Source organism: Branchiostoma lanceolatum, chromosome 4 (assembly GCF_035083965.1).
Source record: "Branchiostoma lanceolatum isolate klBraLanc5 chromosome 4, klBraLanc5.hap2, whole genome shotgun sequence".
Taxonomy (NCBI): Eukaryota; Metazoa; Chordata; class Leptocardii; order Amphioxiformes; family Branchiostomatidae; genus Branchiostoma; species Branchiostoma lanceolatum.
In genome coordinates this window covers 32,483,927-32,500,264 of record NC_089725.1, presented here as the reverse complement: position 1 = coordinate 32,500,264, position 16,338 = coordinate 32,483,927, and the positions used below count along the sequence as shown (strand labels likewise).

The 16,338-nt window shown below is 42.3% G+C and overlaps 1 protein-coding gene across 13 annotated transcripts in view; it reads left to right on the top strand.

The window, feature by feature from the left end:
* The window catches only part of LOC136434071 (disheveled-associated activator of morphogenesis 2-like), a 63,412-nt gene that overhangs the window by 28,870 nt on the left and 18,204 nt on the right, over positions 1 to 16,338 (top strand). For 8 of the 13 annotated variants that reach the window (XM_066426762.1, XM_066426764.1, XM_066426767.1 and 5 more), the window contains exons 4-10: positions 6,539 to 6,607; positions 7,231 to 7,248; positions 8,168 to 8,256; positions 9,468 to 9,603; positions 11,057 to 11,254; positions 12,998 to 13,108; positions 14,859 to 14,962. In XM_066426762.1, coding sequence (XP_066282859.1) covers positions 6,539 to 6,607; positions 7,231 to 7,248; positions 8,168 to 8,256; positions 9,468 to 9,603; positions 11,057 to 11,254; positions 12,998 to 13,108; positions 14,859 to 14,962 — 725 coding nt within the window. The remainder of the gene's footprint in view (positions 1 to 6,538; positions 6,608 to 7,230; positions 7,249 to 8,167; positions 8,257 to 9,467; positions 9,604 to 11,056; positions 11,255 to 12,997; positions 13,109 to 14,858; positions 14,963 to 16,338) is intronic. The other 5 variants (XM_066426771.1, XM_066426769.1, XM_066426770.1 and 2 more) reach the window with 1 other exon arrangement.

Here is a 16,338-nt window from a genome sequence, read left to right as displayed (position 1 = left end):
AGAATTTGTGTGTTCTACTGGCATGTGAGCCCTGCCCCCATATCTACTCAGGAAAGTTTATATTTCCTTTGTTATGGAGAAGGCTGCGATGAGGATGGGTACAGAAAAGTAGCCACCATTGTCTGCTGGGATTTCTCAGATCGTATACAGTATCAAGTAGAATTTGGCCGTTCTAGTGGTATCTGAACCCTGCCCCCATATCTGCTCAGGAAAGTTTATATCTCCTTTGTTATGGAGAAGACCAGTTCAGGGGAAAAGAAGTGTCCATTGTCTGCTGAGATTTCTCAGATACTCCAGCATCCTGCCAGATTTCTGTTGTCTGGAAACTGTAACCTGATACCTGGTATAGGAAAACCTGCCTGAGGTGTTGCAATACTGTAAATTTTGAAATATTTGCAGTGGTTTTATTTTCACAGTTTTTGCGGTGCCTTTCCACTGCGCAATCGCGACAATGTGTTTTTGTGCTGCAGTATATTGTTTCGACAATAAACTTACAACCCTGTGAAAGCCACCTTTCCCTCCTACGGTGATTTTAAGTCTCGGCAAAAGTAAATAAATTTACAGTGTTCACTCACTTATCCCTGCTCCTGGCGGTCCCAATATAGTCCTGTCATCCCTAGCACTGGATATCTAACCTGTAACACAGGGCAGCAGGTTTCTCTAAAGCAACATCAGCTGAAACACTTGTTTCACAGAATGATTCTCTTCTTTCTTTTTCGCAAAGTAGAACTTAGAAGAAATATGAGGATTTACCCTTTTTGTATGCACCCTGACCTTGTTACACAATGTGGGGCATCTACATGTAAGTTGGGAAACCTTTGGCAATCTTTGAAGGATCACACAGTATAGACTGTCAAGGATAGACAAGACCCTTTATGCCCTTACCCATACTAGTACAGTACTTTTCCCCCTAATATGGACCATTTGGCATTTTTTTCTCCACCTTTCATCCTAGAAATTTGTTCGTATGTCATCCAACCTAAAGCCCAAGGTCTCCCCAGGTATGCTGTCTGTGTTCCACCAACATTCTCCTGGCTTTGCTGCACAAAGTGGCTCTTCCTGCCCAGTTGTTTTCCTAGCGGTTTTGCCTCCCATGCTACAAATCGGCCCATTGAGGTGACGCCCTCAGCTGTTACATGTGATATAATAATAATAATATAAGGTGTATTTGCAGCCAGTGCCACAGGCAGGTACCCAATGTGTAGGGTAATGAGGCTGTTTAACGTGTTCGAGGCACCTCCTCGAGCACGGGACCCCAGTTTTACGTCCCTCCCGGAAGACGATTTCGTGGAAAGCTTCGTGAGGCTACAGCAATCCGGACGTCCTTGGTTGGTCCCCCATCCAAGCACTGTCCGGACCGCGTGTTGCTTAACTTCCGAGATCGAGGGATCGGGTGTATCCAACGCGCCACGCGGCCGTATGAATCAACCTGTCCAAGCCCCTCTCACACATAGCCAACCATGGCCTCCCGACCATTCAAATTAAACCTTCCTCCAACCACAGGAGTTGGTTGTGGCTCTTCCTGCCCAGTGTTTTCCTGGAGGTTTTGCCTCCCATGTTACGAATCGGGGGATTAGGTGTGTCCTCAGCTGTTACATGCGTCATAAATCAACTTGTCTCAGAGACTTCCTCTGTGTGAAACAGGACCTACTGTGGGGAACAAGCCACAAAGCACCTCTTTCCTATTTGTACACTTCCTACTGTAACCATGTAACCAGACTCTAGTTCTGAATCTACCCGGAGGGGGGAGGGGGGTCTGAGTTCAGACTGGAGTCAAAGAATGGGATATAAAACCGGAGGTCACACATTTGATGAGAGCCACACCTCAAGCACGTTAAAGAACCCACCACACTTATACAGAGTAGGGTTCCATCCTGGTGTGAGTGGATCAAACCTTACAGTCTGGTCTTACACACCTTGTACATACTGTACAAAACCGTTGTCTACAATTTACACTACTTTACAGGTTATGTGCAAAACAAACAAACAAACAAAATCCTGTCCTTTGGTCTTGCAAGGGTTACACTGAGGAAACAAGACACCAAAAGTTTGATCTCAATTTCACATTGAAATCATATTATGTACTGGCTTGAATTAGCTTTTGTGCTAACTTTAGGAATTGGACACACAAAAAAACAGTTACATTGTACCATGCCAAATACATTGTATTACTGTATATATACTCAAATTTCTGTATTCATAGTCTTTGTCTGTCTCAAGACTGTCTTCAAAGTCTTACAGCTGTTCTGCCTGGAAAACCTGCAGTCCAGGGTGAAGGTCAACCCTTCCTGTACTTGAGACATCTTGAAGACATCTTGATTTCATCATGCCCCATGTTCAAGGCCAGGTTTCAATTGCAATCAGGGCTACCCCAGACCAGGAGAGGAACTCTGAGGAATTCCTGTGGCAGGTTCCACCCCTGCCCCACGTCACAGAGTCTGGTTTAATGGTGTTTAAAGGCCCCAAAAGTCAGAAGCTCGTTCTCCGCTCCCATCTGAAGTGAATTTGTACCTCATGCAGGGGAGGGGTCCTACAAATTCTTCACTTAGATTGTCTGTCAAGCTGCTCTCTCTGTAACTGACAGGGACTAACATGCAGTAGATTTTGATGCATGGCTCTGAAATTAGAACTCACAATCCAGTCTACAGCTGCAAGCAGTACTGATCTACAATGTAGATGCACCCGTCTATACATACCCAACGTACAGTCAAACCTGCCCAAGAAGACCAATAAGAGGACCTCATGAGACCAATAAAATCTGGTCTAAGTGGACAGGTGGTCACTATAGACCGAATTCTTAATGCTTATGTCAATCACTCAATGAGGGAAAAATTGGTCACACTGGCTTGATGACAGTCCTTATGTAGGGTGGTCACTTGTACTGGTTTAATATCCTCATCAGACGTGGCAGGAAAGAGTAGAAATTGGCCAAATAGACTGAAAATAGAGATGTTGGCCAGCCGATACATATAGTTTGCCACGTCCTGACGGCTGGCCAACTCCTCTGTACACGTTACCTGTATCTGTCTATTTGTCCGATTTCTACTCTTTCTAGCCCCATCTGGAGCCTGGTAGAGGCTACAGGTTTAACTGTATGAATGCTGACAACTGGAGCCTTCCCTCAGTGTGGCCCCTTCAGCAAGTGTTCCTTATCTGTTGTTGGGCAGAGGTTTGTTATGGCTTTAGGCCGGCCTCTGTCTGTGTACAGCCATGACGTCAGGGGTAGGCTGAAGACAGAGGGAGATGAACACCACACCTAGCACTAGCCGTGATGTGGGCCTCTGCAAGTTAATGTTTTGGATGGCATCTACACCAGGTCCTATTGAATTGAAATGTGACCCACATCCCTGACGGGACCTCGCGTATAATCTCGGGCTGTTCGTGCAACTGCACGGCGGCCTCGCCACGGCACGCATTTTTGGCCAAGCACACCAGGTCACCACCTACTCTTCTCGATAAATGTGTTGGGTTCTTTTACGTGCAGATGTTTGACGCTTGAGGCTTACGCCCGAAGCTCCTTCATACATGGGACTGCCGGCTTTACGTCACCATCCAAAATGACGAATGCAATCCCTAACACATGTCCGAGCTGGAGTCGCACCTATTGACAGAAGAAAATGGATGCCACACCTATCCAGCTAGCGCTACTCTGGGCTATATTAAGTTAACTTCATGGATGGAAGCCAGTGTTTTTTCTAAACTGGGAAAGAGAGACGCTGCCTCACCTGTTTTCAAAATCATTGTCAGCAATTTTGATTTGAAAACAAGTGAGGTGGCGTCCCTCTTTCCCAGAATATGTCATCCATAAAACTAACTTGGTATGGCCCTACTGACACATGGTGGGCAGTGGTTGGACTTGGCCTTGGCAATGGGAAACAGCTGGCCAATTCTGTTGCCATGGAGATATGACTTTGTGTGTGTTTAACGACACAGTGAGTGCATCTTCGATCCATTACCCCAGGTATAATGGAGAAGGACAAGAATGCTTTGAATATACTCATGCAGACAAAATATGGAGATGTTATGATATTCATGGCTTCAGGCACCAGCAGACAAACAGATGGGACGACTTTGCTGATGAAAGTGGACATTGTTTCGGGGAGGGATATCTTCTTACTGTGTTGTACTTGTAGAAACAAGTTGATAATCTTTTTATATTCTATGAAAGAACCTCTGTGATCTAAAGCCTGCAGCAAGTCAGGTCAACTGAAATGAAAGCCTTTTTTCAGCAGTACCAAGTTACTCTGTTGCAGATACAAGTTCAACTTGATACCTTTTGCTAGATATATTTTATGAAAGGATCTTTGTATGAGCTAAAGCCTGCAGAAAATCCCTTATCACACTCACTAGGCCACACCAATTCATGTTCTTGGTTCTCAGGCATTTTTAAGTTAAAATATGTTTCAAGACAAGGAAAGAATAAAGGGCCTGACGACTGTATATTATATTCACTCCTTGAAGCTGTGTGTACCAAGGTACAGACTTTCCTCTTCCTTTTTTTTATGTTGATCAGTTCGGCATTCACTAACTTAAAGAACCAACAGATCTAGATTTGATTGATGTTTGGTCCTACCATTGAATCTTGCCTGTGACAAGCTTCTACGAGACCAGTACTGTCCCTGGAGTCTGGACCATCTGAAGACACTTGATAATTAGACATGATTATGATCTTCCAGTTTGACATTCAATAGCTTAGAGAACCAACAAATTTGATGAATGTTTGGTCATAGAATCTTGCTAGCACCAGGTACTTACACCACCTGTACCGTCTCTCAGAGCCTTCTGAAGGTACAATGATTAGACATTTTGATCTTCCATTTCAGCATTCATTAATTAGCTTAGAGAACCAACAAGTTTGATTGGTGTTTTGTCCTAACGATTGAACCTTGCAATTGCTAGTGCCAGGCATCTACACCACCAGTACTGTCCCTGGGACTTCTGAAGGCACAATTACATAATTATACATCTGTCACATTTGCCCTGAGTGACCGGACTACGGCAGGTGTTTGATGTGGTGCAATCACCAGAAAATTGGCTGCATGTCTGTTTATTTACTGTGGAATTACACTTTAACCTGCTGAGCTGGTGAGAGCAGGGGCTGGTAGTGTTCAGGCCAGATGTGGGGTAAACATGTTCTTACACTCTGAGTACAAATCCTGATCCTGGATGCTTTAATTCCCGACCCTAATACTAGACCTCAGTCCTCGTTAGGACAGGGGTAATTGGGAAAGTGGACTACTTTCAGTCTTACCTTCAGGAAATACCTGTCTGATGGATAGGTGAATCATGGAGTTGGAATTATGACTGAACTACTGTGTCTGTTAGTCTGATACTCCAGACAGTGTAACATACAAGCAGTACGTAATCCTTTGCCAACATTTCAGTATTGCCCTGAGGAAGGTGACACTACTTGCTAGAGTGCATCACCTGTGTGTCTTGTATATTCTTATGTTGATTAATAGAAATTGAAAAAGGTAACAGTCACGGAAACGTTGGCAGGTGTCTAAAGGACTTTGTTGTTCAGTGATTCACCAACCTGATAAGCTATTCACAGATCCAGACAGTGTTGTTCACTTGAAGGATTCTCTATGGATTATGTTAATCTGGGTCCACTCTGATTAGTGAAACCTGAGTTTATCCCCAGCCAGTTGTGTGTATGCCTTTAATAAAAGATGGCACTCTGATTAAGTGAAACCTGAGTCTATCCTTGGCCAGTTGTGTGTATGCCTTTAATAAAAGATGGCAGGGATAGAAGCACAGAAAGGTCTTGGATAAATAAGCAGATATGTCTTGTTGGAAAGAGAAAGCCTGCATGATCAGCGGGGTTAATATGTGTGTGATTACAAGGTGACCACCTCTGTAATGTGCAACTGGGTGGCTGTACATGGCTAAGGACACCTGTGTTGATTTAGAGATATAATATAAGACTTAGGAGATGCAACATGATTCAATGGAATATGAGTCTAGTCTCTTTACCTCTGGAAAGATGCTTGGAATGTGGAAACTCTCATCAACTTTAAAGTTGAACATCTTTCTAACTCATTGACTCTCTCCCATAGCTCCCATCTCTAACTAGAAGTTATGAATGAAATAAAGATTCTTTTCTCTTTAACTTGATAAAACCCAGAATCTGATGCTGCCCTTTGCAAAGTTGAGCCATGAGACATTTTCCCAACCTGTCCATGTAGTATGCGTAGTCCAGTGGTAAAGTTTACTGTTATTAATGGTTGAATATGGCCGTGTTTGTATTAGTAGTAGTATTCTTTGTGTCATTGCGTTTGATGTCCTGTCCACCCCCTGTAGTTTCACTTGAGGGCCAGTTTGAGCAACACCTCCGAGTCACCTCGTAATCGGCAAAGCCGGGTAATCAGGAAAATTGTGCTGGCAAAGAACTTTGCAAAAATGCGGTTTCTACTGTTGATCACTTTCCCTGAAATGTCCTGACAGATTTCCCCCCATGTTTTTGAGCTGCCCTGACAATTTTTCCCATCGATGTCTGTGATCTTTATTGACAGTTTTCCCTCTTGTGTTTCTGCAGGAGCAAGATGACCCGACCTCCACCAGCTGGCCTGACTACTACATCGACCGGCTCAATGCCATGGCAAAGGTACGCCAACGCTTCTGATAATAGGTCTTGTCTTTACTTTTGGTACAGAATCAACATTTGGAAGGTGCCACTGTGTATTCTATATGGCTGGTACATTTTGTAAAATATGGCTTAGATTTCTGGTAGGTAAAAAAAAGCAGAGCTGTTTAAAAAAAAACTAAGTCAGTTTGCAGGGCTGGATGAGAGTTTGAAAATTGAATTTCCCAAACGTGCTTTTCCTTTTATCATATCTAGTATATACATGATTGTAATCTAACATCTAACCTGAATGCTGGATGATATATTGACGATTGCTAGTTCTCCTTCAGTAGAGATTAGCAACAGTTTTGCAACTTTCTCTGAAATTGGGTCAAAGTTGTTTAACTTACTAATAGGTAACCATTCTTTCACCCACTGTCATTCCAAAGGACTTCCTTCATGATCACTTTCCTTTGTGATTGTAGCCTGGTACCCAAACCTATCCTGGCTGCAAATGGCTTTTTGCAGTGAGTACATGAGATACATGTACTCACTCGGCAACTATGATAGGTATGGATACCATGCTATCGTGATTGCTAAAGATGAGCAGCCGACTTCGTACTTAATTCTTCTGTCTTCTTGTTTTGACATTCGTTACATGTAAGTGGCCCTTGGCAGCTGCGGTGAGTCTGTAGCGAACCAAACGTCGCACCTACATGTCGCTACACCTGTAGCACCTGTAGACACACCTGTAGCACCTGTAGACACACCTGTATCACCTGCATATACACCTGTATCACCTGTACATACACCTGTAACACCTGCTTGAACATTTTTACGCTCCGCTATCCTTACTTTGTCCATAGCATGGCTGTCTTAGTGGTTGAATGTAAGAATTGTAATGTCTCTATTTTCATTATTTCCTTTTATGGCACGACTCATTGAAATGAAAGAAAATTTTGATTAGAAACATTAGCCCTGTAGCTTTTTTCGCATGCTTCATCCAAAATCAACAAGATGTTGACCTGCCAAACAGGAAATTTTTATTTTATTGTAATGTACAATATAGCCTAACTGGTACATGTACATGTATGTATTTAGTAACTTGTATGTAATATGTAGCAAATGTTTGGCTGTGATCTGAATGGCTGCCATTGTTGTTTTAGATGATGTATTGCTTTGTACTAATCTAAATCTACTGTCACAAATGCTGGAACGTTTACCTACAAATGAAAATGCAAGCAATTCATTTGAATGATTTTCATGACACCAGTTACTTCAAAGGTGGAAAGAACCCAGAAATTTTCAAACAATAATCTTTTTGCATTATTTACTGTAAAGAAACTGACTTAAATAAAAATGCATAATGATCCGTAGAGCAAAGCAATATTGAATTTTTAAATCATATGTAAAAAGATATTTGTATCAATTCATTGTACAGTAACTGTTGCAATAAGTTGGAATTGGCTTCCGACTATGATATTTGTACTTTCCATCTGTGAAGTGACAAGTGTTCATTGCTCCTTGTTGAGTTTTTTGTTATTTCCGGTTCATGCCTGTGTCCGTGTGGCCGTACCTTATTGCCTGTTGTTCTCCCTGCAGCTTGTTTTCGCCCACGATGATGACGAGGTGACGGTACGAGCAAACCTGGCCGACAGTCTCAAGACGGCGCTCAGGACACAGCCGATGAGGTAACTCTTTCACTTACTCACTCTTTCACTTACTCACTCTTTCACTTACTCACTCTTTCACTTACTCACTCTTTCACCTAGTAAACTCTTTCTCCTTGATCTCTCACTCCCTCTCTTGCTCTTGCTCCTCTCTCTCACTCTCTCAGTCCCTCCGTTTTCCCGATCTAGTGAGTAACACTAGATAGAGTGAATTACAGGCTTGTTCTGTACATGTGGTAAAACTTATTTTAGGTGTTCAGTGACAGTTCATCAGTTTTCTTGGTACACGGTTAAGACATTATGGGTTCACAACAGCTAATCTTTTTGTGGCGCAAACCATAGCCAATATGTCATCACTCCCTTGGTGCAGATGAGCTTCCATAGAGAGTTACACTGCCAGGAACCACCTCAATTATGACTTGATCATACTGGTTTTATTGGAATCCATTGAGCGCATCAGAAATTAGATCAGAAGCTTCATTTGTGCCAGACGTTCGCCCCGCCGCTTCTAAAGGCGTTTATGATGTCGTTCTGGACCGTTTCCACGGCAAATGTGGTGCCTTGATGGCAGCAAAATGGATTAAAAAGTATATTTGATTTATGTGGACACTGTAATATCCCTTCCTGCCATTAGCTGACCATCTGATGTTCATGCTGGACTTGCCCCCGGGCATGACTGTATCAGGTTATGTTGTATTGATTGTCGGGTTGACGAATGGTCAGGATCATAGGAAGTACTGGTGCCTCTGGGAAACCTGAATATATGAATGATGAACTTTACGGAGATATCGATAAAAGAGAACGCAAAAGAAGTACCCCCCCCAAAAAAATTATAGAAAAAACATCCCGCTTTATGTGTTCCTCCGTCGGTTGTCATGGCGATGTGTTCCTCCGTAGGTTCGTGCACAGGTTTATCGAGCTGGTTGTCATGACGATGTGTGTTCCTTCCGTAGGTTCGTGTACAGGTTTATCGAGCTGGTTGTCATGACGATGTGTGTTCCTCCGTAGGTTCGTGCACAGGTTTATCGAGCTGGTTGTCATGACGATGTTTGTTCCTCCGTAGGTTCGTGCACAGGTTTACGAGCTGGTTGTCATGACGATGTTAGTTCCTCTGTAGGTTCGTGCACAGGTTCATCGAGTTGGACGGGCTGTCATGACGATGTTAGTTCCTCCGTAGGTTCGTGCACATGTTTATCGAGCTGGTTGTCATGACGATGTGTGTTCCTCCGTAGGTTCGTGCACAGGTTCATCGAGCTGGACGGGCTGTCGTGCCTGCTGAACTTCCTGCAGAGTATGGACTACGAGACGTCTGAGAGCAGAATCCACACCTCCATCATCGGCTGCATCAAGGCGCTCATGAACAACTCAGTACGTTGGTTTGTTTCTCTGTTTTTTTTTAACCTTTGTTTATTCATGACAATTTCAAATCGGCCTGTTGCTATCTACATGCATGAAGAGCCCCCTACCGTATATGTTCCTTACTGCATGGCAGGTCCCATATTAATGTGCTAGTGTTTAGGGGAGGGAGTAGCTGAACAGGCATCCATCAGATTATGTACAAAACAGGGATCAAAAACAGGCTTCAAAGTACACTTAATAGTATTTCAATGTCCAAAAACTTCCATCCACTGGACAGCTTAACATGTCTAGTTGCCGTTTTTGGAAAAAGCCGGGATTCGACTCCTGCATTCTAACGCACTAGACGTGTTTGAACGTAAACAAACCCTGATCTTACCCCCTGCAGCTGGGAATCGCTGGTCTAGTAGGGGAAAACCCATTCCCAAATGATGCAATTCTATACCACAACAAAGGTCAAAGGTCACAATTTCTTTCTGGATTTGAAAAGTTAACACATGTCTGGTCTCGCTGCGCGAAAACTGGCCAAAATTGACCAAAGATTTCACCAGGAAAAAATTCCCCAAAAATAATAACAAGAAAAAATGGTGGACATGCAAACTGGGCTTTGTGCGCATGTCCATTAACTTTAGTGATAGTTAAGTGTTTTTCTGTGTGTTGAAATTGTTGATTTTTTACTTCTATGAAAACCGATTTACGGTATGGACGAAAACTCCTTTGTTTTTGGAATCAGACAAAAATTGATGTGTACATTGATGTCATCCATATAATTGAATCAACATGGCCTAACAAATAAAACAAGAAGTTAAAAAAATAAATCAAAATATTTCATGAAGGTATGAGTTCTTGAATTTCTTGTTTGTCGTCTGTTTGTACCATGGCACTGGTCCCATGGCCATGTGTCAGATTGCTGTAATGTGTGTTGAAATTGTTTATTCATGTATTGTTTGCTTGTTTGTTTGTGTACAGCATGGCAGGTCCCATGTGCTGGCGCACCACAGCAGCATCAACATCATCGCGCAGAGCCTGAGCTGTAATGTGTGTTGAAATTGTTTATTTATTTATTTGTTTATTTATTTATTTGTTTGTTTACAGCATGGCAGGTCCCATGTGCTGGCCCACCACAGCAGCATCAACATCATCGCGCAGAGCCTGAGCTGTAATGTGTGTTGAAATTGTTTATTTATTTATTTGTTTATTTATTTATTTGTTTGTTTACAGCATGGCAGGTCCCATGTGCTGGCCCACCACAGCAGCATCAACATCATCGCGCAGAGCCTGAGCTGTAATGTGTGTTGAAATTGTTTATTTATTTATTTGTTTATTTATTTATTTGTTTGTTTACAGCATGGCAGGTCCCATGTGCTGGCCCACCACAGCAGCATCAACATCATCGCGCAGAGCCTGAGCTGTAATGTGTGTTGAAATTGTTTATTTATTTATTTGTTTGTTTGTTTGTTTACAGCATGGCAGGTCCCATGTGCTGGCCCACCACAGCAGCATCAACATCATCGCGCAGAGTCTGAGCTGCGAGAACATCAAGACGAAGGTGGCTGTGCTGGAGATCCTGGGGGCCGTGTGCCTGGTGGAGGGGGGGCACAAGAAGGTGCTGGAGGCCATGCTGCACTACCAGAACTACTCCGCCGAGAGGACAAGATTTCAGGTACAGACCGTTTCCTTAATGAGTTGGTTAACAAGTCTTTTCTTCAACTCAGTACGAGGTTGAGAGGCAACCTCTGGGCACTGACCTAAGTGGTGGTTATGCATTTTTGGTGGGTCAGCCATTACCAGTGAGAGCTGCCTTGGCTGGCCTAGTGTAATGAATTGTTTCATTGCCAATAAATAGTATACAAAACACAACATACAAATCCATGAATAGGACTGTGACAACATCTTCTCTCCCTAAGTCAGAAACATCATAATTGAGACCAGCTCGACTCACTGACCCAATAGGAGACACACGAACCTGCATTGAAGCACACAGAGCTTCAAGTTGGTTATTACCCTGTATCCAAACCTTGTCATTCAGCCGCTTGGCTGCCAGGGGGTGGTTTTTGCATTACAAACAAAATGTACCGTCCATCCATCCTTCTATTTATTCATTTCTTCACCTCACTCTATAAAGGCACTGATCACATTGAATTTGGAAAAAAAATGGGATCTAAAGAAAATCTGATGAAGCCTGAAAGTAAAGCATCCTTCTCCCTGTAATACGTCAATATCTTTATTGCTGGCGTAATAAAGATAATAATATAGCAATAACATTCCTACACAGATATTCACCTCAAAGTTAAACCTGTCCCCTAAATCCACAGTGTCTTTTGTGAATTCCAAATTCATGATCAGATTAAATTTAAAGAGTTCTGGTGGGAACTATGTGAACCCTCCAAGGTCCCCTTGTTGTTTTCTCTATCAGTGAAAACTCTGTCTCATGTGTGTGACGTACATGCAGGTCTCCCCTATTGGAGGAAAGTGTTATGTCTTGGCTTCCACATTCCTGTTGTATTATCTCATGTACTTGTCATGTATTCCCACGCCGGCTGTACATTATACAAGTGATTCAGTTTTTAATGGAAACTTCTACTTAAGTGTCAGCATTCTTCAGTTGTATGTGGCAGGCATCACAGCACTCTAACTGTGGCTTACTTCTGTAGTGTATGGCAGGCTCCATTCAAACTGTGGAGTACTTCTGAAGCTCTTCTGTTTGTATGTGTGCTTGTGCACGATACTTTCTACTTCATTCTCACCATTCTTCAGTATAGTTTGGCAGACACTGGAACATCTAATTTCTAAATTCTGAAGCCCTTCTGTACTCCTACTCTCCTGTATGTATGTGTGTATGTGTGTGTGTGTGATCTGGTGACCAGTCCCTCTTCCATGACTTGCCGCTCTTTCACCGACGCTCAAGGCTGGGACCAAGAGAGGTAAAGACTAAGGAGAGCCGTTTCAGGGCTTTGGATCCTTTTTGCTGTTTTAAAGTTGACATTTTCAGCCCTGTTTGATTTTTTTTCTTGTTTGTTAACTGCAATTTTCTATGTTGTTGTGCTGTCTTTTTCTTTCCCTTGGTCTTTGGTCTGCATGACTGCCCTTCAACTGTAGTAGTGTTTTGAAGCAGAGATGAACCATAATTTTCTACACTGCAATTGGACCCAAATTTTGGGCTGTCCAACTGGAGTCTTCATCAAGGAATTGGACACCCAATAAACTGCAGTTACCTAATTTTTTTACCGTCTCATTCCTTGATAAGCCCAAAATTTGGGTCCAATTACTGTGTAGGAAATTATATTACAATTCAACTCAGCTTCAGAATGATTTCAACCAACACAGAGGAACTTTTAAGTTATACTTGTGCATGATTTCACCACCTCTTTTATTTGACGCATATTTTCCTGTCTCTTTCCGTCAGTCGCTGATCCATGACCTGGACCGCAGTACGGGGGTGTACAGGGAGGAGGTCAACCTGAAAACAGCCATCATGTCCTTCATTAACGCCATGCTCAGATATGGTGCTGGTGAGGTGAGTACACACACCCCTGCAGTTCACATCAGGGTTGCTAGGGGTCCTTCATTAACGCCATGCTCAGATATGGTGCTGGTGAGGTGAGTACACCAACCCCTGCAGTTCACATCAGGGTCGCTAGGGGTCCTTCATTAACGCCATGCTCAGATATGGTGCTGGTGAGGTGAGTACACACACCCCTGCAGTTCACATCAGGGTCACTAGGGGTTCTTCATTAACACCATGCTCAGATATGGTGCTGGTGAGGTGAGTACACCAACCCCTGCAGTTCCTAGGGAAGCCACTAGGGGTCTGAAATCAAGCCACGCTCAAATATGGTACTGGTGAGGTGATTTCATTAACTCCTGCAGCAGCAGAGAAGCTGCTAGGGGTAAAAAAATTGTATAATTTGTTCCTTGCAAAAAGGCTTGGTAGATATTGTGCTGGTGAGGTCAGCATGCTGTTTATCATCTCCTGCAGTTCCAATTGAGCCGCTAGGGTTCCGAAATTTAACCTTGTTCAGATATGGTGCTTGTAAGGTGAGCATCCCATTCATCACCCTCTGCAGTTCCGTTAGAACCTGCTAGGGTCCGAAATCGATTCATTTTTTCCTTCGGAAAAGGCACACTCACAAGCAGATCTTGTGCAAGTGATGACTCAGCATTCGTCATATTTTACTAGTTTTGCTTCCGAATCAGCTTAACCTATAACACTTGTAAGGAGAGCATGTGTTGCCCAGGTGTGACAATCACCGGTATTACATAAGATAATATATGGATAGATATCTGTGTATCTATCTCTCATGTAAGATGTAATATTATACAATTATTATATATATTAGGGTAGGGATGGCAATCTTGCAGAATGGAAAAGCTTACTGTTCGCTGTTGTTCGTGATCTTATATGGGGTAAAGATCATGATCTCTCCCCTATATATCATGTTACATTACAGCTTATGTAAGAGATAGCTTTAATGTAAGAGATATATAGATTACATAAAGCTCTCTCTCTTTATAATATACATATATATATTAGCTTATATAAGATATAATGTAGAACCTTACATAAAGGTCACCACATGTTCCCTCAGCCACAAAGGTAAACGAGTGGTAAGCTGTAGGTCGGTGCGACCCCCAGAGCTACCGGTGTGTCTCTCAGATGTCTTCATGGATGCTTAGATAAATGTGTTACCTCGAAATTCCTGGTTTCTTCAGTTTCCTTCATGGCCACCTGCTGGGAATAACTCAGGATTGTTGTACCGAAGTCCCGGCTCAGGGTTAGGTGTCTATAGTAGCCTTTAGGTAGAGGATGTGTTAATGATCCGGAAACTGCAATAGTATCTCTCCTCTGTGGTGTACGGCTTTGTTTGAGGTTCATTTTCCGAACAGGTGAGTTTTTCTTTGCATAGAAAAGTTTGAGGCTAGCTTTGATCCTGGTTTACTGTATTTTCTTTTGCTGAGGCCACACCAATTTATTTGCTTGGTTCTTTGAAATATTAAGGTGAAATTTAGCAACTGGTAAATATGAAAACAGAGGGCTGGGTGGAAAACTTGAATCTGGCTATATGTACAATGTACTTGAAGTATAACTGTGTGTGCCAAGGTTCAGACTTTCCCCTCAGACTCTGTTTTCATGTGGATATTTCAGTACAGCATCATTGTTTTTCTAAATCAGAGAACCGATAAACTAACTTGGTGTGACCTATATAAAGAAGCAGAAGATTCATTTATACCATGTATTTAATTGATGTATTTATTTCTTATCGCAGGAGAGCCTGGAATTCAGGGTCCACTTGCGCTACGAGTTTCTGATGCTGGGCATCCAACCCATCATAGACAAGCTACGGACTCATGAAAATGCAATCTTAGATAGGTAAGGAACCCATCATAGACAAGCTACGGACTCATGAAAATGCAATCTTAGATAGTTAAGGGCCATCTTAAAATATTGGATATGTATAATACATGTATAAGACTTGTGAAAATGCAATCTTAGATAGGTAAGGATAAGGAACCCATCTTAGAATATTAGATAAGTAAGACTTATGAAAATGCAATCTTAGATAGGTAAGGAACCCATCATAGACAAGCTACGGACTCATGAAAATGAAATCTTAGATAGGTAAGACTCATGAAAATGCAATCTTAGATAGGTAAGGTACCCATCATAGAATATTAGATATTAAGTAAGACTTGTGAAAATGCAGTCTCAGATAGGTTAAGAAATAGAGTACCCTTGGATTGCATCAAGTTTAAACTTTTGTTGTCACCAAATCTGATCTTACGGTCTGTCCTTCCAAATTTAAAATAACCAGACAGTATTGTAACAAGTAAATATCAAATTTGAAGCAGCAAGTGGTTTAAGATGATTGAATTGATATGCCAAAATGCTTGTCTATGCGGCCAGTATGACCTGTCAAAATGTCAATTCCCTGTTTTCCTCTCCTGTTGATATAACGTTCCTTCTCAGCTATTCTGTTTTTTAAACACAGTCGACTGTGTGGAAACATTAGAGTAAACTGTGTGTCAGCCTGTCATCCCGAGGGGTTCTTAGAACTGCCTTGTACTGCTGTACTGGGCCTGTTTCTTTAACTAGGCCACACTTATCCAATTCTCTGGTTTGGCATTTTGTTCAGATAGGTCGAAAAAAAAAACTGCTTGAACATTATATAACATTTCTACCAGAATGACATGCAGCCGACACTGGCCACATTTGGAAGACACTGGGAATTTGGAACTTAATGTTTTCATATTCCAAATTCTAGCTGAATGTCAAATCAAGTCTCCCATGTTGACAAAGTCATGTATTTCTGTCATGACACTCACAGCTACAGATTTTAGTGTCTTTCCAGAGTCGAAGTATTTGTCATAATTTATACAAGAAATAGTACGGTAACAGTAGCCTCCACCCGGCCCTCCTACGGGTGTATGGATCGTAGAATTCAGCAGAAAAAGGAAATAATATGCCAGTAGAATCTATTTATTTTGTCAAATTGCAACAGTAGGAATCAGTACATGGTGAAGATCACTTTTCGCCCGCAAATGAAACCCTGGCAAATATTCTCCCTATAGCCGGTGTGGTTAGTCTGGTAGAAACTACTGTAACAGTGCTTCAGTTCTATCTGATATGATAGTGACAGGACAGTCAAGATTGCCAAAACCAATTGGTTTCCTGAGAAGCTGCTATCTTATGTTCCTGTGTTATTAGCTGATGCCTGACTCTCCTGTATGTTTTTTGCTTCCCTGCAG